This window comes from Physcomitrium patens, chromosome 14 (assembly GCF_059467195.1).
Source record: "Physcomitrium patens ecotype Gransden chromosome 14, ASM5946719v1, whole genome shotgun sequence".
Lineage (NCBI taxonomy): Eukaryota > Viridiplantae > Streptophyta > Bryopsida > Funariales > Funariaceae > Physcomitrium > Physcomitrium patens.
In genome coordinates, this window is record NC_143423.1 from 14,517,735 (window position 1) to 14,544,373 (window position 26,639).

A 26,639-nucleotide genomic window follows, 5' to 3' on the forward strand; every position below is an offset into this window, starting at 1 on the left:
TAACCTAGAAACGCATGTATTCACATAGAAATACAAATAAATTTCAGCACGCAGCCGTGGCGGGAGAACAGCAATGCGGAGGCACTGACGGGAGCAATTCGTTCAGCCTTCCTCCCTCCTTAGCAAACAACGGCCAATTGGGCAGCGCCCACAGCAAAGCGAAGCAAAGGAAAGGAAAGAAGAAAAACTTTCACAATTCCACCATCCAATTCAGCGTCCAACTCGCAATCCTGTGATCGAATGCTCACAATTCCCCCCTCACTTCCATTAGGTTATCTGTCGATTCCTGTGTTTTGCTGTTGCAGCAATTGCTACGACGATCGCCGTGAGGTGTTGTGCTCATTCTGGCTCGTCGTCCTGTGCTTGTGAGTGAAAGGGCCCTTTGAGGTTATAGCGCGGAGGAGAGAGCGTGTGAGCGCAGCGATGCAAGTTTTGTGCTGTAAGCCTGGCTATGGAGGACTTCCCGACACTGTGCTTCGGGGTCTTGTGGCGAAGAAGTCATCGGCGGGACTGATAAGTGCGTCGAATTCTTCCTTCTTCGTTTGTTTGTTTGGTTTGCAAGGCTGTGTAATTGTGCGCTTGGTGGGGGGTTTGCGAGCTTATGGGCGAGTGTGTGTGATGTAATGGCAGGTAGACATGTCTGGAAGGAAGGGAGCAATTCGAATTGGACTCAGGTAGTGAGATTCCCAGCGACGGTACCGGTGAAAGACTTCTCTGCATAATTTTATTTGTTTCTTGTTCTTGCCTCCTCTTGGGGATACACTCGTTTCTATAATGTCTTCGTCACTTAAAGGGTGTGTGGAGGTTGATCATGATCTTCTAGTATGGTTGGATACAAATGAACGGGCCCATGGTTTGCGTTTTGAAACCCTTAATCAAGATTCTAAAAGTATTGCTTCTGTGGGAATTTATTCTGCATGTGCGACAAGGAGAGGTTTACAGGCTTCTGAAGTATGGGTTTTCTTAACGTGAGCAGTGGCGATATACATATGTTCAGAGTGTACAGCACCGAGGGACGGGCATTTGCAGAGCTGGTCTTGAGGATGATGCGCCCTTTGCTTTAGCTATTGCGGCTTCTGTGTTAAGCACTCTCGTTCTTCCCCCGGATTCTCCAAGTGAGAAGGGAAGCGAAAGTCTTTCCCCTCTCGGAGGAGATGATGTTCGATACGCAGCAATGGGCATAATAAGCTTCATTCCTTTGTTTAACTGGCTGGTAGCTACCTGATTCTTCTAAGGTCATGATCTTTTCGTTGTCGGACAAATTTAGGCTGGCCTTATACTTTTATTTCATGTTTATGCCAGTAGGATGTTATTGTGATTTTAAAACGTTTATCGTCAGTATTAAAAGGTATGCTTCTCCGTGCAGGCATGGGTGTTTGCATGGCTAGATACTAGAAAACAACGTTATCTCATTTATGCTATTGTATATATCGCTCCTTATTTGAGGTATAAATTTTTTCCCTCCTGAAGTTTGATTCTGTAGTTCAGAGAGAAGTAGGTTGTGCTTGGTAGTATTCTTTTGGTGGTTGAGATGTTTTTTGCGAATGGTCTTGCCTCATTTCCTCATGACTAAGAGTAATTTATTAATTTATAGAATTTGTTGTTCAACTCCTAACTGCGACATTGATCTAGGGATTTCATATGTTCGTTTTCAATTTATTTTCTATACATTTCTATGCAGATCAGGACTCTCACTTTCACCTGAAGAGAGCTGGCTCCCTATTGCGAGTGTACTTGCCTGCATTCTCCATGTTCAGGTAACTTCTTTTAATTTCAACTAAAAGACCTGTTGTATCCCAACTTCACAACGTTTGGTAAATGCTAAGTTGCTATTAACACAAAGCGATGTATCTAATTTCAAGCACTTTGAGGAATTATGGTTTTGAGTTATTGTGTTTGCAATGTAAGACAATGGGTTGTAAAGACTTATGTATGAGGTCAAAATGTTTGAGGGCTTGTGACTGTCAACCACTAGATATTTTTTTGATTTTTTAGTTTTTTTCTTTCCTTTGGCAAGCTTGTCGTTGCAATTAGTGTAGGTATTTTTTAATGTTCTGAAACCGATCTCGGCTCTTCGTTTTACTGAAGCTTTTACGATCGATTCCCATGCCGTAAGGTCCATATACTATAGTGCTCGATAATGTCCCTCTATGGTTTAGTGTTAATCTGAGGAACAAGCAAAGAGAGTCTCTTTTACCAACTGCGCCAAGTTGGGTACAGATTGTCTTGCAACAACGTGATTCTAGATGAAGGTCGTATTGTGGCCGAATCAACTTGAAGCTACACGACTTCATAAATTCTTTGCAGTTTTTCGTACTTCAGTAAGTGCCCTGGCTTTGGTGGTGTTTCCACCGTCACATCTGCAGGTTGTGTAGTCATTGTAGTCTCCGCCAGTTGTCACTCAAGCATAACATCTACTTTACGACGACGATCATAGAGGTCTAGGGATAGCCAAACAACGAGATACTTTTATACATTAGCACAGATCTCTCCTTCTTCAAGCACCTATGTACTTTAGTGTGGCTTTTATCTTCAACCTGTTCCTCATCTTACATAATAAAATTTGGAAGTTCACATGTGTGCTTATGATATAATAATGTCACCTCATGTAAAAGTTGACGAGCTGACTCTGCTTTCTCAGCATTCATGTATCGTTTACCAATGAAACTTTCAGAGGTAACGTTGCTTGCTCGCCTTTTTCTTTCGGTTGCTGTATTGGCAAGTGATAATTTTTTCTTGTTATCTCATCTAAGTTTTGCATTTGGCTTCATCTGCGTAATCGTTGTGCTTGGTTCTTAAGAAACTTGTGACTTGTCCTCTTTATTGATGTGTCTTCTGGTTTCTTGTACTCCACCATGACTAACTTTGATTGTTACAGCGTAATTCGATAAGATGTGGTATCTTCTTGGTACTTAACGAGGACATATGCATGGTTTGTTTTATCCTTAATTTCGGAAGGTTTGCTTAGTGACACTGTTACTGAAAGCGTATTTGCATTGGAGTTGTTTATCTTTGTTGGGTACTACTTGAGCTGATGTTTAGCAATTTCTTTTAAAACATGAAGATGCGTTCAATCCAGATGACAATGATACTCACGAATTAATGCAACAATTTATGCTTGGGCTTGCGTAGGTTCTGATATGTGTCTTTTTTCTAAGTAACAGGATAGGCTTATATAATATAACAGGATAAGGTTTTTGCAGCTTGACATTTCGGCCAGTAGTGAAGGGCTTGAAGACCTGGGCATTTCCAAAGCTCTGTTCACACGCGATCAAGTGAAGCAGATTAAGGAGCGCGCTGACACCCTGCTGCTGCGGTTGCAACAATTGGCTGAAAGATCTGTTGCTGAGTCATCTTCTTCTATTGTGAGTGGTTCTTATTATGTTTCAGTAACTTCATGCGTATTGAGAATTATCTGTACATGCAGAGATTGGACCACACATATGAATCATTGATTATCACATACTAATTCTCCAGATGAGCACCATTTGAATGTCAGATGCTCTGGAAGTGTAGAATGTTTAACAGACCTTGGCATTGGATGGTCTTAAAGCTTGTGATAAAGCATAGTAGTCATGTATGTTTTCTTACATCCTGTACTTATTCCTGCTCATCAAGGCTTCTAAAGCAACTGGAGAAGTAGAAGAATCGATCTCGGCAGAGGATATTAGCCGAGTGGAGATGAAACTATGGGATGAGAAATTTTCACAATCAGTCGCCAAGGATAGCAGCGAAGCAACTAGAGATGATGATTCGTAGCTACTCATCAGCGTTAAGAATATAGGCTGTAAATTTATCATGCTAGGACTATATGATGCTACTGCCCTTGCGTTGAGTGATATTCACTGCATAACATCCCAATATCATCCATATCTTCTATGTTGTGAAGAATGTAATTTGTATATCAAATGAGCTTAATATGTCCCAATTCACAGATACCACGTTGTCGGTGATAAGGATTGAATAACATTTGCGTCCAGCGGAGGGTTTCGTAAGTTTATTTTTTCAGACACTTAGGAGCCGTTGGATGTTGCGAGAATCTAAATCTCTTTTTACGTCAATTGACATATTCTACGTTGATAGAACAGGAGGATTTTACCCTCGATGTCCGGGCATTCCGTGTCGGCGCAGCTTGCGATTAGAGACGTCCGCCGCGAGGATGAAGCGAAAATCTGCTTGCCTCCACTATCGGATACAGGAATATACCTCATGTCCAGAGTATCTAGTAGTACAGGAATTATAGTACACTCCACAAGAGTTCGTCAACCTCCCAGTGTGATTCTCGGCCTCAGGTTTCTGCAGTTTCGCAATACACCCAATGAACTCATGTGAACAATCTTGTACTACGAACGTGTACTCCCCTTCTACTACCAGCCCCGCTGCGACTGTAGTGCACTGCTTTCTCGTGGTCTCCCTCCGCTATGACGACACTTCTATTGCTAACTCGCCAATCAGTATGGCCGGCATTTGAGATTATGCTGCACTTGTATACTGTTAAGCGGTGGCGATTACTTGGGTGAAGTACTGCACATTAAGGGAATCAAGCTGGAAAACTTGCTTTCTGGGGTGGTGGATGATCGTTGTGGTGATGAAATATTCAACGGTGTAATACCCATTATGATTTAGGTCTAGTGCGAAGAGCTAGATGTAGTACTTGTACTGAATGTAGAGGAGCGCACATCTGGTCACACTTCTGATTATGTATTTCCCTACATAAGTCGATAGAAGAGCAGCTCCAGGAGGTATCCCGTTGGCCAGGTTTTGTGGAGATGGCACTCAGAATGAGATTAGTTGTATTGCACTCCGACCTTCTTGTTATTGCTACTAGTATAATTCTCGGCGCTCCTTCTTCCCTGCTCCCCCCCCCCCCTTTTTTTTTTTTTTTTTTTTTTTTTCAGTTTCCGCTTACTGAAGGCATTAAGGTAGAAAATGCACCCATCTACACCTCATGATAATACATGCTCGTAACTCGTACGTCCCTAAGCTCTGTGATTAGCTCAGAAGAATTCCCGCATTCCCCACAATTCTTAGTACTCCAAGCGACAAATTTTTCATGTTTAGATGCTTGCGAAGTTAGAATGAGAAGGTCGAGTAAGAGTCGGCCCACAACCGATACGATAATCCAGGTTTCTCAGAGAGGAAATGCTTGAGCTACGACAGCAGAACTTCGCGGATAGACAGCCATAGCCAGCAGAAAAGGTACGACAAAGAGAGGAACAAAGTTGTGCAACTGCGAGTTGGTATCAAGTGGGTATCGAATTGTGCAACTTACATCATGAACCACCCAGTGTGGTAAACAAGACAAATTGTAAGCCCTGGATACGCACATGTAACTCAACGTAACGGGTGTGTCGGAGATGGATACGAAGGGGCCCGACGCGCAGGCAAGCATCATCTAGAAGCTCAACGCAGAGCCCATTGGACAGGCATTGCTGCTGGTCTCCGGATCGTTTTGGAACCCGACGCTTGCGTTGGAAATCCTTCAAGCTCAGCGGCCTTGAGAGGAACGCTTTGAATCTGTCGGGAGATCTGTCGCGATGCCTGACCCTTGAACTCTGTGACGCGCGACTGGAGAACAACGGAGTACGGTTTTAGTGGGGCCGGGGAAGGAGGCGTCGGAGATTTCAACGCATAACTGCCGTTGACGGCATCGCGACGGCGAATACGACGGCGAACACTTCGACGGCGTCGCGACGGTGAACGCCTCGTTGCCCACCTTTCGTCTTTTAACTTCCATTATGGTAGATGGATTTGTGTATGTGTTGCAAAACATGGTGTGGATGAAGTTATTTATGAGTACATATGTATAAAATTATAATTATGTACATGTATGTATGTATGTATGTAAGTATGTATATGTATAGATTGGAAAATAATAAAGTAATCTAAAATTTTACTAAAGCAATTCATCTTATTTTTGTTGTCTCATCTTTGTTTTTAGCTATTTTCTTGTTTCTCGGCCAAAAGATAGAGATTGGAAGGCCATTCCTTTGTTTTCAACTTGGAAGACAAAGTTCAAGAAGTTGTTTTTTTTCTGTTCTTTGAATCGTGTTGTACCAAGAAGCTCATCACTTATCCAATCGATAGTAGTACCCCACAGCTTGACTTGTGTTGTATACTATCCATTGATAAGCCTATATTATTATCTCTCGTGAAGAATGGATGCTTCCTTCTCTTATAGAGGGAGATGAAGGAAAGGGAAGAAAAAGAAGTACTTTCTTCCCTCAAAGAAAAAAAAATGTTGTTATAGACATCTAATAAGAAGAGTTTAGTAATATTTTAGAATATTTTATTAGATTCTAGAAGGTTCTAAAAGATTCATAGAAGATTTTTAGAATATTTTAATAGGTTCTAAAAAATTCTATGAAGATTAAAGAAGTTGTTCAAGAAGCTTCCTAAGATTGCTTCATCTTCAAGCAACATATGAACTTTTTGAGAAGCTTCTTAAGGTTGCTTCATCTTCAAGAAACATGAGAACTTCTTGAGAAGCTTTTCAATACCAAATACATATTGGAATTGAGGGTGAAAGAATTCTCAATCTTGACAATACATCTTTTGAAGTTCCAGTTTATCTTTCTTGGTATTGAACTTGTAGTTATTTGGTTTAATCAAGTTCTTATTAATTTTCTTGTAGAAATTCTTCCATTCAACTTCTTATTTGGTCTCTTATATAATGTATTTGTGACAGTTTGTTAAGACTATCTTTTTATCAATACTAAAGCTTAATCTTTCTTAATAGAAAGTAGACTACTCTTCTTTTTGAAGGCATCTAAGCACTTTAGAAGTTGCAAAGTACCCTCTTTTAAACTAATATTATTTAAAAATTTTCTTTTTTCTTTTTTAAAATAGTAGAGGTGAAGATGTTAATATAATTGAATCTCTTATCTAAATTAGATGTTATTATAAATATATTCAATGCTTTAGCTCATAGAATTGCTGAAATTGAGGGATTTTTTGTTAGATTTTATGGTGATAGAAGACCTATAGCAAATCAACCTATGATGCAACTACTTCCATAAGCTTATACATCCAAGGAGGTAGTGGCACCTATACCGCAATAAGAAAATTCTCTTATTCAAGAACAAAAAGAGCCTTAGATTAATCTTTTAAAAAAGTTTAATAGTACAAGTTGTTGTATTATAATTATTTATAATATGTAATAATTAACTAAAATAGATAATATATTTATAAGTATTAATGTAATTTAAAATAGTTAGTAAGTTAATTTAAAGAGAATTGATATAAAAAAAATATTTTAGGATTTACTTATATTAATTATAGTGTTTAAATTATATAAGATTTAGATATTTAGTATAAAACTTAAAGAGAAGATTGGGACTCAAAGATGAAGATCCAAAATTCTAAGAAACTTATTTGGAGGAATGAAAGCAAGTTATGGATGGATGAAGGCAAAAGGCAAAGATCTTCATCTCCATTGGTCAAAGGGCATATCCAATAGGCATTTAGCAGGCTATTTGCGACCATAATAAGAGTTTTGGCAACTTCAAAAGAGACATTTGAAAATCAAAAGCTAGGATTGTAAGGTTTAGAATTTGGACTATAATTTTTGTGAAAAGTTTAGAGGATTTGGAATTAAGGTGATGAAATTATAGTTGTTTGAAGATAAAGTATCTTTTTAAGATATACTTTTTTTCTTTTGAAGATATAAGGAGTTTTATGATATATTTTGGAGATTATAAAATATGACTACAAGAGAAATTTAAAGATCTACATTTTTTGTGAAAGAATTTTTGTATTTGGAGTTTGTATGAAGAAGTTATAGAGCGTTGAAGACAGCACAATTAATTCAAAGGTAGTAAATAAGTCATTTTATTAATAGTAATGGTTGGAGCCATATCTTGAGTTTTTGGATGAAGTTTTGGCTCAAAATTTTTAGAATTGTGTATTATTAGGTTGAAAAGCTATATATCAAATTTTTATAGTATTTGAATACTTAGTTTATGAGATATGAAGAAAATTGCACACAAGTGTATGTAAGCAAGGCTTTGAAGTTATTATTAGGGTTTTGGCAATATTTCAAGATCCATAACGAATTTGTAGTTGATTTTTTTTGTAATAGTTTTTAAAAGTACATCAGTACTTCATGTAAAATTTTGGTTTGTTTAGGTGGTCATATTGTGAGATATGAATTATTGAAATTTAGAAAAAATTCACCTTAATAATATATAAGATTTTAAAATATTTTTATCACATTTTTGGGGAATTTTGGTAATCAAAGCTTATATATTGATGTAGTTGCTTTTATAGGGACAATTTTATATATAGACTTGGTGTTTTTTTAATCTAGAGGCTTAGTTAAGCAATTAGTGATAGCCATAAGTCCAATGCTTTTTTAAGGCAAATTCTCTCTATTACGACAATGCTTGAGGTTTCAAGGATTTGTTAATCAAATTTATTTGGTAATTTTTTTACAATCTGAGTGCTATCTAATAAAAGAATCATGAATTGATTTAGTTGGAACCTTCTTTATAGGATAAGCCTTATTTTAGTTCTCTTTTATTTGAAAAGAAATCTCTAATCTTGAATAACTTTGAAGCTTTCTTAAAAGCATTTACAAAGGCATTTAGAGAATATGACAAGGCCAAATAGAAAACAACAAAGATTTACTCATTACATCAAAGGTCATGCTCTGCATCAATTTATGCAACTGATTTTAGAGAATTGACTTATAACATTATTTGAGATGAACAAGTTCTTGTAAGCCAGTTCTATTAAAGATTAATGGATGATATAAAAGACCTATTACTATTATTATTTGATCTTCAAATATTAAATGAAGCTATTAGCTAAGTTATAAAGTGAAATAATTAATTATTTCAATATTTTCAAGATCAATACTTATAGACTTTGACAAAGCAACACATTAGAAATTTATATTCTGTTGCTTTAATAAACACATTACTTCCACATTCTAGAATTGAGGATATGCAAATTAATGTAGTACAATTTAAACATTTTATAATAAAGTAAAAGAAGCATCAATTTCAATAAGGCCTATGCTTATATTGTAATGAAGAAGGTCAAAAATATAGAAATTGTTGAAAGAAACAATATACAACTATGACTATAAGTGCTATTATGTAAAAAAATAAAGAGGCCCAATTACAATAGGGATCATGCAGCTAGACATTTCAACATCTCAAATTCATCAAGGTGTCTCTTTTTCTATCCAACTTGTTTATTGTTTTATTATATCTTTATTTCTTGGCCTACAAAAACTTCAAACAAATACCTTATTAGATTCAAGAATATCTACTTTCTTTTTAAATGAAATTTTTTTTAAACTTCATAAAATTCTTCTAATATAGAGTCAAAATCTATACATGTAAAAATAATAGATGGTCAATCTTTTACTTTAGGTAATATTATTCTTAAGATTATATCATTAGAAATATCATTTAAAGACCATAGTAGTAAAATAATATTTAATATTATTAAAATTCCGTCTAATTCTATCATTTTAAGCTTTTTGTGGCTAAAAAAATAAAATTAATCTATAAATTGGAAGTTTTATAATATTAAATTTCTTATAAAATCATTTCAAGCAAAATCTATCATAAAGTCATCAACAACAAAATCTCTATTTTTAGAAATAAGAACTTTTATGAAGAAAAAAAATACCATTTTTTATTTATACAATTTAAACTTAAAAAAAAGTAAGCTTGATAGTAGCTATGTCAAAGCAATATAAGAAATTTTAAGATATCTTTGAAAAGAAGAATGTTGATATCTTGTAAGAGCATCAATCATATGATTGTACCATTGATCTTTAAGAAAGGGCTTAGCTACCATTTGATCCAATCTACAATCTATCATAGAACAAGCTTTTAGTATTAAAAGATTACATTGACAAAAATCTTGTGAAGAGCTTTATTTAACATTCTAAATCTCTAGTAGATGCACCAATATTTTTTGTAAAGAAAAAAATAAATCTTTGCAAATGTATGTTGATTATTGTGGCCTCAACAAAATAATAGTGTAGAATTTTTATCTATTATTGTTAATATGAAGGCTTTTAGAGCAACTTAGTGAAGCTAAGATCTATACCAAAGTAGATCTCTATGGAGCATATAATTTGGTTTAAATTAAAGAAAGAGATGAATAAAAGACAATATTTTGGACAAGATATGGACATTTTGAATATAATGTCATAACTTTTGGATTGACAAATATTCTAGCTATATTTCAATATTTGATGAATGATATTTTTTGAGAATTCTTGAATAAATTTATTATTTGTTATCTTGATGATATCTTAATCTATTAAAAGACTCTAGAAGAATATAAAAAATATATGAGATTAGTCTTACAAAAGTTAAAAGATATAGGATTATATGCCAAATTAAAGAAATGTGTATTCTATCAACTAAAAGTAGAATTTTTTAGATATATTATATCCAATGAAGGCTCGTTTATAGACCTAAAAATAATTTAAATTGTAATAGAGTACACAACTTCAAAGATAGTATGAGGTGTGTAATATTTTTTTAGATTTATTAATTTTTATTAGATATTTATTAAAAATTACTTCTAAGTTGTTATTTCTTTCACTTGATTGACATCCAAAGATAAATTAGAATTAGAACCTCAAGCACAAAGGGCTTTCAAAATTTGAAGGCAAATTTTATTACAACTCCAATCTTATTGCATCTAGATTTCATAAAGACCTTCTATTTGGAGATTGATGCTTTTGATTTTGCATTAAAAGTAGTACTATCACAAATGAGAAAGAATAGGAAGCTCCATCCAATTGCATTCTATTCTAAAAAGTTTTAACTACAAAGATCAATTATAAGATTTACAATAAAGAATTTTTTGTAATTATAGATTCTTTCCAAGAATGGCATTACTTGTTAGAAGGTGCTACACATCATGCGACTATATATACAAATTATAAAAATTTGAAATATTTCATGTCAACTCAGGTTTTGAATCACCACCAATTTGATGGAATATGTGATTATCTTATTTTAATTTTGTGATTACATATTGATTAGAAAAATAACAAGGACTATCAGATGATTTATTAAGGAGATCATAACTTGCTCCAAAGGCTAGAAAAGTAGTATTTGATTAATAATATACCACTTTTTTGAAGCCACAACAATTTCATCTTTGTGCTACTTCTACAGTTATATTTGTTAATTTAAGATTTCTTGAAAAAATTTGTATAGCATTAATTAAAGACTTATTAGTTCATAATATCAAGTAATGTCCTAACAATGACAAGTTCAAGTTTTTAGAAGATCTTTTTTATTTTGAAGATCATTTATAAATTCCAAAAAAAAGAATATAATTTTATGTTCTTCAATCTTGTCATGATTTTTTAATGATAGGATATTTTGGACTTAACAAAAAATTGGAATTTATCTCTTAATCTTTTTGATAGCTCCAAATGTGAAATACCGTGAAGGACTTTTTCTTCTCATGTGATATTTATTTAAGAATTTTTAATATCAACTTTATGAATTTTTATAGTCATTATTAATCCTAAAGTAATTATAACCTTTAATATAAATATATTTTATAATTAATCTACCACCATTAGGTACATTTGATGTTATTTATATTCTTATGGATTGACTTATAAAGATGGCATATTTTATTCCATATAAAAAGATAATTTTTAGAAAAAAAATAGTAAGGCTTTCTCTTGATAATATATATTGACATCATGGCCTATCATCAAGGACATAAATTGGAAGGAGATGCATAAACTTGAAAAATCTATGTCAAAAGAAAAGTGACAAAATATAAATAAAGTAGTATGTATATTAAAAGAAAATTCGAATAGCTATTGCCAAATAATAAAAAAACTAGAGATTCTTAAATCTAGACTAGAAATAAGAAAGTTGACAAAAGTAAAGATGGCTTCACTCTTATTTCTATATATACTATATAACTAGGAGCTATGTGGCAATATTTTATAGGACCTCTAATATGTGTTGACTTTGCAGAACACATGCCTCAACTTAGAAGGTAAGTTTTCTACATGTAGACCACATAATTAGTTTGTTATTCAAGCTACTAACATGTGTGGCACATGGCTAGCTTATTGATCACGTTTTTAAGCTAAAAAGTCAATTAAAGACACCTATAAAGTTAAAGCAGCATCTGTGAAGCTTTTAGAAAGCTTCTACAGAAGATATTATAGAATTGACCTACTTTTACCTACTATTATGTAAATCATATAGGTAATTACTGATTTACATGTGTATATCCATGACACCTATTTGATGACATTATTTTTGATAAAAAATCTCAATTTATATCAAAGTTTTGGAAATATTTTTAAAAAATATTGAAGGTAGATATCAAACTTTTTTTTGCCTCCCACTCTTAAACAAAAAAAATCAATGAAGTTTTAGAGTAGTATTTACAATGTACCATCAGCTATTAATAAGATGATTAAATCTCATATTTATCTTTAGTGGAATTTTTTTATAATAATATTCTTCATGCTTTGATTCAACAAACATCATTTTATTTTAATTATAGTTATCATCTAAAGCTTAATTTGTTAGATATATTAAAAGATAAAAATCTATTAGCTTAAGATCTTGCAAAATAATTGTCACAACTCTTGATAACTTTGAAGTTCCATTTACAAGTAGCCTAAGATTCTTATAAAGCATCTTTAGAAAAAAAAATTTAAAAAATTCCTTTCTTTTTAAGTTGGAAATAAAGTATAGTTTTTTCAGTAAAATATTAAGATTAATTGATCTTGTAATAAGTTGAACTACTAAAGATTGGGGCCATTTTATATTCAAAATTAAATCAATTTAGGAGAACTATCCATATCTATGAAGATACATCTAATCTTTCATATTTCTCTTTTAGAGATTTATTTAGAATCAATTTTTCTAGAAATAATACAACCATCAATGCCTTACATTGAAATAGATAATCATATGGAATATGAAGTAGAAAAGATTCTTAATTTTTAATAAATAAGAGGTAAGTTAGAAAATTTTATTCATTAGCATGACTATAATATGAATGAGTGTACATAATAATCAACATAAAATCTAATTAATGTACTATAAAAGATATAAGAGTTTTATTGATACTATCTTTAAAAATCTAAATCTATTTTAAGATGACTTTTTTATGGATTTATTGCTAGAATGTTAAACATAATAAAGAAAGAAAATATAAAATTGATATTTTTTGTGGAATTCATAGTTAGAAGGAAAAGTGATATTATGGACATCCAATAAGAAGATTTTAGGAATATCCTTAGCATATTTTATTAGATTTTAAAAGGTTCCAAAAGATTCTAAAAAAAATTTAGAAGCTTTTAGAAGATTCTTAGAATATTTTTATAAGTTCTAAAAAGTTATAAAAGTATTAAAAAAAATGTTTGAAAAACTTTTTAAGATTTCTTTATCTTCAAGCAACATGAAAACTTTTCAAATAACTTCCTAAAGTTACTTTGCCTTCAAGCAATATAAAAATTTATTGAAAAGCTTTCTAATACCTAATATATATTAGAATCAAAGTAAAAGGAATTATCAGTTTCAACAATACATCTCTTAAGTTCGAGTTCACATCTATTGGTATTGATCTTGTATTCATTTAGTTTAATGAAGTTCTTGTTAGCTTTCTTATTGAAGTTCTTGTGCTCAATTTCTTGTTTAGTCTTTTATGTAGTGTATCTATAACAAACACTCTCTTCTCTTATAGAGAAGGAGAAGGTTTTGCTTTTGAGTAGCTCTTTTTTAACAAAACGTAAAATATTATATACTTACATTTGAATTTTTGCTTATATTAGGAAATTATGATTTAAATTATTTTGGTCAAGGTAGAGTATAGTGTAGTTACTGCAGTAGGTGCAACTAAGAAGAATACAATCTTTTCTCTATTACTTTATTTGATTCATACTTAAGAGACATATGGTGTATTGATTTGAAGTGGTTATAAAACAAGCTTCAAAGTTCTTCAAATTCTTTTATACCAACCAAGGTGGATTTTGCTTCAACAAAAAATATAGTTCTTTTTAATATATAATATTTACTTATATTTTAATTTATTATGAATACATATTTATGTGTGGTTGTTCATAGTAACAATAAGCTCATAAAGAAACCTTAAGCTAGTGCTTCTTTTATGGCCTATGGCCTTCAATGATCTATACAATAATTTATTAAAGATAGATGTAGATTTTCATTTCAAATTTGAATTAGTAGATACCCCTCTTTGTATTTTAGTGCTTAACTTTGCAATGATGTCCGTAACCTCTCTACATTCTCCAAGCAAGTAGCTTGCTGCAATCTAGTGAATAATAAGCTTAGTAGTAATACATGTAAATTTATTATTTTCTAAATTTAAATTAATTTTTTTTATTTAATCAATGGCCACTAGAGAAGTGATGTAACTTTGGACTTTGTATCCATATTTTTGAGGACCTCTAATTTAAGCTGCTCACAATTTGAAACTTCCCATGCACTTTGTTTTTAACCTTGGAGGGAATTTCACAAGTAAGCTTATATTGTTAAATGGCCCGCTACTCTATTCCATAAAATCCATAAGCATATCCATATTGAAAAGATCCATGCTTCTCTTGAATTCCATACTCCACATGTTGAAAATATCTATATTGTCCATATTTGAGAAATCAAAGCTTCGGTTTGTCAAAATTTGTATCACAAATAAATTGGTGTTAATAGAGTGATCAGAATATAGAAGTCTTACGTTGCTCATGATCCTTAATCCATAAATAACATTGAGCAATTACAATTTAGTGTTTTTTTGAATTTTTGCTAACAATTTGTATATTTTGGTTTAATTGCAAGATCCAAATTTTAAAGCTTTGTTGAGTTGACATGAATTTTGAGCCAAATTAGTGATATTGCCAAAATGAAGACTAAGATTGGAAGGTCGAGTTGGAGACAAGGACTAAAAAAGTGAGAGCTAAGAACAAAAAAAATGGCATAATTATGAAAAATGGTTGGAAATAGAGAACAATTAGGAATATGGATGGAGGATGCAAAGGTACAAAAATGGTTAAGACATGATAGATTGCTTTATTAAAAATTTAGATCACTTTATCATTCTTCTATAGATTTGATGAAGATTTTCTTATAATTATTATCTTTTTTAGAATATAAGATGTACATCTATTTAAGTAATTTAATAATATTAAAAATATGATTATTTGAGAGATTTATTTTTTAAATTTTTTTAATATATTTTAATAATATTTTAAATAATATAATTTATCTTTATATATATATATATTTTAATAATATAAATATTTTAATATTATTAAAATATATATTTATAGATTCTTATTTCATTAAAAAATAAATTATGTTGCAATATTTATAATTTTTTTTGTTGTTTAGATTATTTTTTAATTTTTTTTAAATTATTATTAACTTACAAGTTAAACTATAGAAATTCCAAATAAAGTAGCAAAATTTCTAAAGAAAAGAATTACAATAAAAAATTAATAATCTAATTTTTAAATTATCTTTATCAAATAATTTTAAAATATGTAGAAGTAAATAAATAAAGTAATACATCTTGTGAATTCTATGAAATTAATTTTTTGACTTTATGATTTATTTTATTGCATTTCATTTGTACATTGTGAGAATAAATTTTGTACAAAGCTCTATTAAGTATGGTTGTGATTTCACAATCAAGATTTAAATTACTCAACATCTTTTAAATTTTTATTTTAAAAATAGAGTATGATGCAGCTAAAGATTGGTTGCCACCTATTTTAGTTTCCAATGGCTATCATTTATTTTATTATTAAGTACACAACTCTAATTTCTTAAATCTACAAAATTTGAAGGGCATATTGAAGAAAAAATGATTTAAAACTTTAAATATTTCTATAGCCAAATGTATATAATAATATTTTAGATATTTTGATTCAAAACCAAATAAGCATTTTTTTGATGTTCAGGAATATTCATATTTGAATATACTAAGAGAGACATTGACAATTTATAATTAAATTTTATAAACATACTTATACAATACAACTAAGTACGTAATTCAGTGAAAAGTCAATAACTTAAGTGCAATCTCATTGTAAACATTGTTGATGCACTCATATAAGTTTTCAAATGCTACAACCATCTACGGCCACATTTATAAGTGATGAAGAATGCATTGAAGCGAGTGTGGATAGAATCGTTGGAACAGTAGCTAGATTTGCAAAGGCATCTGAAAAAACACGTGTGGTGTTACTCATAATATGCTTCTGCAAATTTTTCTTATGACTTCTAAATATACAACAAAAAGCCTTGTAGAATCACACACACACATATCCATATATATATATATATATATATATATACATAAAAGTATAAAAGCAATAATAAAAATCAAAGGTCTTGTACATACTTAGGTAGCAGCGGAGTCTTTAATTTGCATTGAATTGCATTTCACTTCCATCAAGTTGTCAAGTTGAAATTTGGGTTTGTCCAAGTTGTGCAACGTTCTATTCTTCATCCAGCTTGTTGTACAGATTGCTTGAAAAACAAGAACCTTTAGAAGCTCGAGGGTAGAAGCATTGGAAATATTATTATTATTAATATGATTAATTGATACACAATATATTATATGTACAAAGGTGATACCAAGAATTACAACTCTTGATGTAAGATCAATACAAAGTAGATAGTATTCTATATGGAGACTAGTATATTATATAGTATAATTCTCCCAATACTCCTATTAGTACACTAACTTCATTCTCAAATTAAATTTCATCTATAGCAAAAGTTCATCTATTTTAAAAATGGATATATATGAGAAATATAAGATTTCAATCTTCTTTTTTATATTGTATTGTTGAAAAGCTCTTTCATAGCTCTCCCATTGCTTCTTCAAATATGAAAAGGTATATGTTTCTTGATTGACTTGTATTTGCTTGTTGCTTTTTGTTTGTTGTCGACACGTTTTTTATTTTCTTTTTTGTTATTTCTTGATTAGTCTATTGTTGAAGAGGTGTTGTGAATACGGATCCAAGAATAAGTTCTTAAAGAGGCATCTAAACAAAGTTGGCCGTGGATGCAATCACCTTGGCAGCAAGCTCCATTGCAAGTCTGTCAGCAAGATCCACAATAAGTGCGATGGCAAGCTCTGTAGCAGGCCCAACAATAGGTCTTGCAATTGGCCTTGTGGCAGGTCCTGCAATTGACTGTGTAATAGTCTGATTTTTCTTCAAGAAATGTAGATAGATAGGTTTTACTCAATATTTTGATATGTCATGGATTTGGATTAATTTAACTTATTAGATTGTCTCTCATTCCATGATGTATCAAAATATTTATGTTGTATAAAATTGTATTGTTTGGAGGAGAATAGTAATGTTTGAATGATTGTAGAATAATTTGCTTGTTTTGTATTTTGAAGAAGTTGATATATGCTTAATTGTGATCAGAATTATAAATGTTTCGCTTTGAAAAGAGATTTTATAAATATATCTGCTATCATATGTGTGGTTGAGATATATTACAATTTGATTTTTTTAGAAAGGATCTTCTCTTTGATAAAATGGTATTGTGTATCCATATGTTTGCTCCTAGAGTGATATTTGGGATTTTCACTAAGATCAATGGCACTTTGACTATTTGAATATATAATAGTTGGTGCATGTTGAGGGAATCCAAATTCATGTAATAATTTTTTCAACAATATGGCCTCAGCTGTTGCTTTTGTTAAAGCCATGTATTCTGATTTTATAGAAGATAAAGCAACAAATTGTTGTTTCTTACTGCCTCAAGAGATAACACTTCTAGCTAATAAGAAGCAAAATTTAGAAGTACAGTGATGGATGTCCTTATCACCTACCTAGTCAACATTAGAATAATCATGAAGAATATCACCTTGAAATAAGTATTGATATTTTATGCCAAAATTTAATGTGCCTTTTATATATCTCATAGTTCTTTTCAAAGTTTGAATATGTGTAGGTCTTGATTTAGAGAGATATTGTGCTAAACTGCTAATACCATAAGCACAATCGGATTTAGAATTAACAATGGCATGCAGGAATTTGCCAACAACTTGAGAATAGGAGTAATCATAGAAAGTAATATGGTCTTTATTACTTAAATGAATTCTTGGCTGAATTGGAGTAGTTAATGGATTGGAATTCAACATACAGAATTCATGAAGTTTATTTGTTAAGTATTTGGCTTGATAGAGAATGATCCATTCTGCTTTTCTGTTTCTTAGTATAGCATTGGCTAAAGTGTAATGGATTTCTCCTTCATTGGACATGTCAAATTCTTGTTAGAGAATGTCTTTGACTTATTGAATTAAAGGAAGTTTGTTGCTAATAAGAATATAGTCATCAATATAGACTGTAATTATGTTAAAATCTTTATTATTTTCTCTTTTGATGGATATGTTTGCATTTGATTTGAGGCATTGGTATTTGTGAAGGATTAAATATTGATCTAATCATTGATATCATGCTCTAGATGATTGTTTAAGATCATATAGGGATTTATTTAACTTATATACATGGTTAGTATATGTAGAAGGTAAGCCTTTAGGAATAGTCATATAGATATTTTCTTCTATAAAATTATCTAAATATATTATTTTAATATCTAATTGATATATTTCCACATAATATTGAGTGGTTAAAGCAAGAAGAACTTTGATAGAGTTAAGTTTGACTACAAGAGAATTTTTCTCCATTTAATCAATATCTTCAACTTGGGTAAAACCTCTTATAACTAGCCTTCTTTGTATTTGTTAATACTTCCGTCAACTTTAGTTTTTTATTTTAAAAATCCACTTTGAACTGATTGGTTTTTGATTAGGAGGTAAATTTGTCATGTTCCATGTATTGTTCTTGTTTAAAGATGTCATTTCAGCATTGATTGCTTTTGCCATTCTTAAACATCAACCCGCTGTCGTAATGTAATATGACTAGTAGGTGAAAGGGTGAAGAAATATATCATGTTTTGAGGATCTCACTTCAAAAATATTGTAGCAAATTATCTTGGAAAAATAGATATTAGTAAAAGGGTAGAAAAATTAAAGGTACTAATGCTGCCTTTTTACAAATTATGCTTCTATTTACTTTGTAAGGCCATAAATAAAGCAAAATAAGGTAGATTAGAAAAATAAAGGATATAGACATATGTAGGGAGGAGTTAGGAGTGCAAATTAGTAAAAATTACCTCAAGAAGACGAAAGTTGATACCCCGAGAGGGCCGGTTAAGAACCAGGATTGAAATCAGACCCTGAGGCACAAAACTGAGTCTCGACGACGATTCCGGGACTCTTTGGCAGATCCAAGAGTGGGGTTTGATAGAAGATTGGATAGGGTTTCTATGGGCGTTGATTTTGGGTGATTTGGAATTGATATGACTTTGTAAGAGCTTTGCAAAGTGGAGGTTTGTTTCAGATGACTTGGGTTTTATGAAATAAAATAGGGTTTATGTTTTGAGTGATTTCGAGAGTTTTGTTGCAGATCTACGGGTGAAATTTTTTGGGTTTATGATTATAGTTGTGTTAAATACATGTTGTGAATTTAAGCTCGATCTAACGGTTATAGTGAGAGATATTGAGGTTTAAGCAGATCAAGGTCTCAAAAAGTAGAATTTTAGATCCAGTGAGGGTTTTTAAGATTTCATGCAATCTACTAGTTGGATTGGAGTAAAACTTGTGTGAGAGGGTATAAGACTTGTTTTTCTATGTCCATGAGAAATTTAGAACCAATCGAATGGCGCAAAGAAGAGAAATTGGCTCTGGAAGGTTGGCATCAAGATTGGAGAAGGAGGCTGGCTAACAACCCAACACATTTTTGAGGTTTTCGTCAATTTAGTAACTCCAATCCTTTTCAAATTTTTTTGTGCTTGTTTTAAACTTGATTTTTAAGAAGTATGCAAATTTTGAATTGAGATCAACGGTTTATTCATTAGATATTGAGGTTTAAATCTGTCATAGGAATTACTAGGAATTGGATTAGGATTTGGCTAGGATTTGATTTAGAGTTTAGGATTTGAATTAGGGTTTGGTTAGGGTTTGATTTAGGGTTTGGATTAGGATTTGGATTAGAGTTTGGTTAGGGTTTGATTTAGGATTTGGATTAGGGTTTGAATTAGGATTTAGAGTTTGGTTAGGGTTTGATTTAGGGTTTGGATTAGGATTTGGATTAGGGTTTAGAGTTTGGTTAGGGTTTGATTTAGGGTTTGGATTAGGGTTTGGTTAGGGTTTGATTTAGGATTTGGATTAGGGTTTGGATTAGGGTCTAGGATTTGGTTAGGGTTTGATTTAGGATTTGAATTAGGATTTAGGATTTGGTTAGGGTTTGGATTAGGGTTTGGATTAGGATTTGGATTAGGGTTTGGTTAGGGTTTGATTTAAGGTTTGGTTTAGGGATTAGGGTTTAGATTAGGATTTAGGATTTGGTTAGGATTTGGATTAGGATTTGGATTAGGGTTTGATTTAAGGTTTGGTTTAGGGATTAGGGTTTGGGTTAGGATTTAGGATTTGATTAGGGTTTGATTTAGGGTTTGGATTACTATTTGGGTTAGGATTTGGTTAGGGTTTGATTTAAGGTTTAGGATTTGGATTAGGGTTTAGGGTTGATTTAGGATTTGGTTTAGGATTTAGGGTTTGAAATAGGGTTTGATTTAGGGTTTAATTTAAAGTTTTTTTAGGATTTGACTTAGGGTTTAGGATTTATTAGGGTTTAAGATTTAATTAGGTTTGGTCTAAAGTTTGAGTGAAATTCAATAGGGTTTTAACTAGAATTAAATTAAGGTTGAATTGACATATATTTGAGTAATATTTGTTATCATTCTAATATTTCTTTAAGAATTTTATTGTTTGTTTGAAATTTCTTTGAGTTATTTTGAATTTGATTACGTTTGTTTACCATTATTATAGTCTAAATAGAGCATTGTTAGTATTCTATTAGAATTAGGATTTTGATATCGCAATTTCTATTCTTCCTTCTACAGCCAGGTGCCTGGAGCATTCTCAAGCAAGACTTCACACATTATGACACTGCTCCATTACTTCTTGAATGGAGGTTGGAGCTTCTGTATAAGTAGAAACAAGGTAGACTTGATGATGCTAATTACATTATCGTTTATACTATTTTTTGCCTTGTATAGATTTTTAACAATCTTATGGTTGGTTGAATAATTCTTTTTGGTCGAGAATGAGAAAGAAGTTTTGAAGTTTGCAATATAGAATGGACTTCATCATCTTCAAGAGGTAAGATCTCTTGATCATTTAGTAATGATAGTTGAGAGAAGTCTTCTATGACATCAATGTGAGAAGTTTTTTTTTTCTTTCAGAAACACCATTTTGTTGTGGTGTATAAGCTGTAGTTTATTCTTATTTAATACCTTCTTTCTTATAGAAATATTTAAAGTCATTGGATGTATATTCACCTCCCTGATCAGATCTTAAGATTTTGATTTTGAAACTTGTTTGTTTTTCTACGAAATTTTTGTATGAGGTGAATTTTTCAAATGCTTCAGATTTGTGTTTCATCAAATATACTTGGCAATATCTTGTTAGATCATTACTAAATGTGATGAAGTAAATACATCTTGAATGTGTGCCTACTTGCATAGGACTACAAATGTCAGAATGTACAAGTTCTAACAATTGGGTAGCTCTTTCTGCATCTTGTGCAAGAAACTTTTCTTTATGTTGTTTACCTTCTATGCAAGGTTGGCATAAGGTAATTTTTCTTTCATCAAAGGAATCAATCTCCTTTGCTATGGTTTATATTTGCTTGAATCTTTGAGGATTTATGTATCTTAGTCTTACGTGCGATAAATCAGCATTATTAAATTGTGTTGTTGCTAGAATAGCAATTTGAGGCTTGTTTAAAAGTAATGTTGTACCTAATCTATATAAATTAGGATTTGATTTGCATATTGCAATAGTTTGACCAAATTTATTTGTAAGTTTAGTGGTGCCAACTCTTATGCAAATTTCTCCTCCTGCCTTATCTAATTGTTTGGTAGAGAATAAATTCTTTGCAAGTCCTGGTATGTATAATACATCAGGTATGATCTTCTCATCACCATTTGTAAGTTTGATATTTACATCACCATGTCCTTCTATTATGTATGATGTAGTATCATCTCCTAAATAGACAACTTGTTTGTCTTCACTTTTTATGTATTTAACAAATTCTTCTAATTTATGATACATATGTTGAGTTGCTCCCGAGTCCACATACCACATTGAATTTGGGTTTTCTTTAACTATAAGTACTGCCACATGTAATTTATTTTTTTTGGTAACAACATTTGTTTCATTTTTGTTATTATAATTTTCAATTGCAACATATAATTTATTTGTTTTCTTGTTTTGTAATCTTTAATCAAGTGACCTGATTTATTGCAAAAAAAGCACTTCTTTTCTATAGCAAAATTACTCTTTTCATGTGGTTTATAGGTACTACTCTCTCTTTATGAACTTGTTTTGAAATTCTTATTAAAATAAGATTTCTTGTTATTATTCTGAAATTTCTTACCTACATATAAGACTGAATTATTATCACATGTTAAACTCATGTTTTTCATGAGTATTTCTTCTTGGATCAAATCTGTTATTAAGGATGCTAATGTAATACTAGGCTGTCTTCTTAAGGAGCTAATGAAGGATCTATAACTTAGAAGCAAACTTCTCATCAAAGTGAGAATTACTTCATTATCTAGAATTGATGATTCTGCTCCCAACAATTATTCCATATGTACTCTAAAAGTATGTATGTATTTAATAACACTATCACCTTCTCTCATTTTTAAGGTATATAATTTATCTTTTAAATACATCTTAGTTATTGCATCATGTGATTCAAATATTTTTACTAATTCTTATTATGTTGAATTTGCTAATGTGCAAGATTGGATATGTGAAATAATATTATTTTCTAGGCAATTGTTGATTATGGTTAAAGACAAGGCATCTTTGTCTATCCATGTGCTTATACTCCCTACTCCTATGGTAGGTAAAGCTTGGACTCTGGGTACAATTTCAGCTATTGTTGGTTCTATTAGTATGCATTTTTCACTACTTACTATGGACCATAACTTTTCAATCTTAAAAACTAGTGTTAATATATGTTTCCATATATTAAAATATAAACCATCAAATTTTGGAACATAATTGATATCCACTTTTTGTATTATCTTCAAAATTCTTAATTTGAAGTAGAATTGAAATTATTTATAAATTTATTTTTATCAATTCAATTTTATCTTTGCTTATGGTTTGTATGTTGCCATTTTCAGGTCTAGAATTGCTTCTCATGGTTTAAAGAACTTCAAGTTCTTCATCAACCTTTTCTATTATAATGAATTGTATTGATATTATTTTCATTATAAACTATTTTGTAATTTCAACAATTCATTTCTTAATAAAGAATTCATTAAAGCTTTTTCTTAGGATCAAATTTTCTATTGCTTTGATACCATGTTGGAAACAATATTATTGAGCTTGGGCTCCGGCAGCAATTGATACACAATATATTGTGTGTACAAGGGTGATACCAACAGTCACAACTCTTGGTGTAAGGTCAATACAGAGTAGATAGTATTCTATACGGAGACTAGTGTACTGTATAGTATAATTCTCCCATTAAGGAGGCTAACCAGGAGCTTTGTGTGATTTGTCGTTTGAGGTGGAGGATCTTGCTTTGTGTGTTTATGACATTTGAGGGAGGAGCTACACGTTTGGTGTTTCTTGGTGGTGACTCGAGATGAAGCCCGGTTGAAAGCTTGAATCTGTGTCTGAGTCTAAGGGTCGAAGCGCAATTGCTGGTTTCGGTGTTTGAAGTGATGGGAGAATGCGAGCTGCGGGCTGTTTGATGCGGTAACTTTGGCTATGGCGAAGCTTTAGCTTGGGGTGTCAAGATTGTGATTCTTGTTTGGAAGTGGGTTTGTCTTTGGTGGGGTTAGTATTAGCTGCGGTCATACAGAGCTTTCAATTTGGAAGGGAGAAGTGAGTCTTCAGTGTCACTCTTCAGTGTCACACAAATTGGTTCGTGCATCCGACGAAAGTTGGTTCCCACAGATATGGTGCACCATGATGGTTCCAAGGTTCTGTAAATAAGGTCCAGGTACACGCTTGTGTAGACCTTTCTTTTAACCTACTTGTGTCTAATGATAGGCTTCGATAGTGCACCTTTGAGAACTATATCAAAATACGAACGAGTACTGCGTCCATGTTAATGTAGTTGGTTGAGACAAAAGAACAGAAATCAGTAGAGAGGCTGCAGTCAAGGCGCAAGTAGTGATCTGTTCACAGTAGTCGGCGATTCTAATTGTACCGTCGGTAGGAAAAGCTGTTGGAAATCATGCTAGGAACCCCTCTCGCATTTGGATTGACCATGATTTTGTGCTTCACTCTATTTTCCTACTACTAGCGCATTCGGCAACTCCGAGCACACCTCCTGGCTGCCCAATCTGCACCATTCCAAGACGGCTTCCCCGTACGTGATTCGACTCGACTTTTAAGTTTTACATTTTCGATGGATGCTGTTGGTTGGTGTGAATTTTCTTGTTTGTCAGAACCCAAATATGAATCCGTCAGTTTCCGTGCCGACAGGTTAAAATTGGAATTGGGAAGCAAGTTGTAGAGACGTTTCCAACCGTCAAAGCATGTGAGCTGAAGTGCACTGCTAGAGCAGACATGCAGTAAGTGCCGTTCTCGCCCCATCGGCTGCACTTGTTCGGAAGTCCGTGCATAACCCCTGTAGTTACTAATGCATGAAACGTTCAAGGGTGTAAGTTTAATACGAGGTTAACCTAGACATTGAATATATTTTTGACATTGAACATCTAGTTGCGTATGTATCTCTCGCTTTCGTTTCAGCGCTGTCCTTCTTGGGGTGGAACTGTGATCTGGCGAGGCAGCTAGAAAGCCTGTACTGCTCTGTTTGTACTGGAGGTCTTGTAATCGATACTGTGAGCGGTTATAGTGGCTCATGAGGTATGAGTCATGACTATGTTGATGACGAGAGGAGCTTGACGCTGCTAGTACAGTGACTGTTGAGTAAACGGCTGCCCATTTTGCCAGGAGTGCTAATTCAAAGGAAGCAACTTTAGATGTAATGGTTGAGGGCAACCGAGTCAATGATCCACGTTCTAAAATTGATTTATCCCGTAGATAGAAAGCAATTCATAAATTACTAAAAATAGCGTGATTATTTCAGAGAAGAAAGGCTTTTGCGAGCGTGATGTCGATGACGTGAGTTCTATTTAACCTTGAATTCAATGCAACCAGGTGCCCGATATGCCTCGTGGAATACGAAGAGTGGGAAGTTCTCCGGCAGTTACCCTTTTGCGGCCACATCTTTCACCCTCTCTGCGTGGGTGCTTGGTTTGAGAAGCAAACAACTGTCCAGTCTGCCGCACGAGCATGTCACAGTTTGCGAAACCATTCGGCCATCCTCTAGCTGCAGAGAACACACACCATTGTAGAGTAGGGCGTCTCTCTTCGGATGATACGGTGGAGGCGGCCAGTGGCGACACTCCGTCCTGGATAATGGTCAACTACCGTCTCTCGTTGCATGACCAGTGTTGCCTGCAGCGGAAACCACTAAAAGTACTCACATTTGCATTTACTCATGTGGGATTCCGAATGAAAATGGAGGAACTCAGCCTAAGACTGATCGACTTATCAGGGAGTCGTAAGTACGTGCAGTTAGATGTTAGAGAGAAGAAATGAGCTGCGCACATTTTCATGCAGTGAACATACCACAAGAGCGGCGAGAATGCATGTGTTTCAAATGCAATCACAAGACGAAGCCGGTCAAAACTGCCACTTCTGATTATTTGTACTCAAGGGGCGCATTTGAATCTCTGCATGAACAGGGAGATATTCAAATTCTGGTTATTCAACGAAGCATTTTGACAAGAACAGGGGAAAGCAATGTAAATGAGCATGGTTTAGCTGTAGGAGAGATAACCAATCCTCTGGAAACAAGTACAGTATAAGATGGTAGGAACACAATATGTTACTGTGGTGGAGCTGACTCTGTAAGTGGACCTCATTCTAAAGCCGATTCTAGTCTAAATTATAGAGAAAGCAATATGCCAAAAGACGTACACATCCTGTCAGGCACTCTCGAAGGGTTCATCGAATTTCATACCGTTCTAATGCAAAACGGTGAATTAACAATCAGAACAACGACCTCGTGACGTAAGAATCACAATGTGTGCTCCCGCTAAAAATATGCCAAACGGACGTGTGCGATCACTACATACTAAGCACCTTTGAAAGTTTCGCAATAGCTTGCAATTCTGATGTCATACAATGAAAACGACAATTTCCAGCTCACAACTAACTTGTTGACCATGGCTTGCGATGAAAATACCACAAGGTCTGCACGAAAATTAAACTAATGACCAACTTTTCCTTGCTTAATTTCAGGAAATTTAATTTCTTTAAATAGAAATATTGTGTATAAACAAAGAATCTGTCTATCAAACGTATGTGTTTTCATCCCACATGAAATTACTCATGACCTACATCACAGATCTGTACCAGCTTATGATGTAAATGCGAAAACCGGAAGATGGGATACGTTCGGTGCGAGTATCAGTCGGTGATGATCTCTATGATGGCAACCAGATCTGGAAACTATTATATTTGATAATAAA

The 26,639-nt window shown here is 32.7% G+C and overlaps 2 protein-coding genes across 3 annotated transcripts; both read left to right on the top strand.

The window, feature by feature from the left end:
• The first annotated feature begins 201 nt into the window (after nucleotides 1-201).
• Nucleotides 202-3,938, top strand: LOC112291606 (uncharacterized). 2 transcript variants are annotated; one of them, XM_024539252.3, is made up of 7 exons: nucleotides 202-517; nucleotides 631-674; nucleotides 977-1,213; nucleotides 1,367-1,446; nucleotides 1,682-1,757; nucleotides 3,204-3,365; nucleotides 3,619-3,938. In XM_024539252.3, exons 1-7 carry the CDS (start codon nucleotides 424-426, stop codon nucleotides 3,757-3,759), a joined length of 834 nt encoding a protein of 277 aa, XP_024395020.1. In that variant the 5' UTR covers nucleotides 202-423; the 3' UTR covers nucleotides 3,760-3,938. The 2 variants fall into 2 exon arrangements, with proteins under 2 accessions (XP_024395020.1, XP_024395021.1); XM_024539253.3 differs by having other exon boundaries at nucleotides 998-1,213.
• Nucleotides 3,939-23,545: 19,607 nt separating this feature from the next.
• On the top strand, nucleotides 23,546-26,166 carry LOC112291791 (E3 ubiquitin-protein ligase ATL15-like). The gene is made up of 4 exons (XM_073538837.2): nucleotides 23,546-24,094; nucleotides 24,401-24,466; nucleotides 24,583-24,671; nucleotides 25,261-26,166. Exons 3-4 carry the CDS (start codon nucleotides 24,667-24,669, stop codon nucleotides 25,430-25,432), a joined length of 177 nt encoding a protein of 58 aa, XP_073394938.1. The 5' UTR covers nucleotides 23,546-24,094; nucleotides 24,401-24,466; nucleotides 24,583-24,666; the 3' UTR covers nucleotides 25,433-26,166.
• Nucleotides 26,167-26,639: the final 473 nt, after the last annotated feature.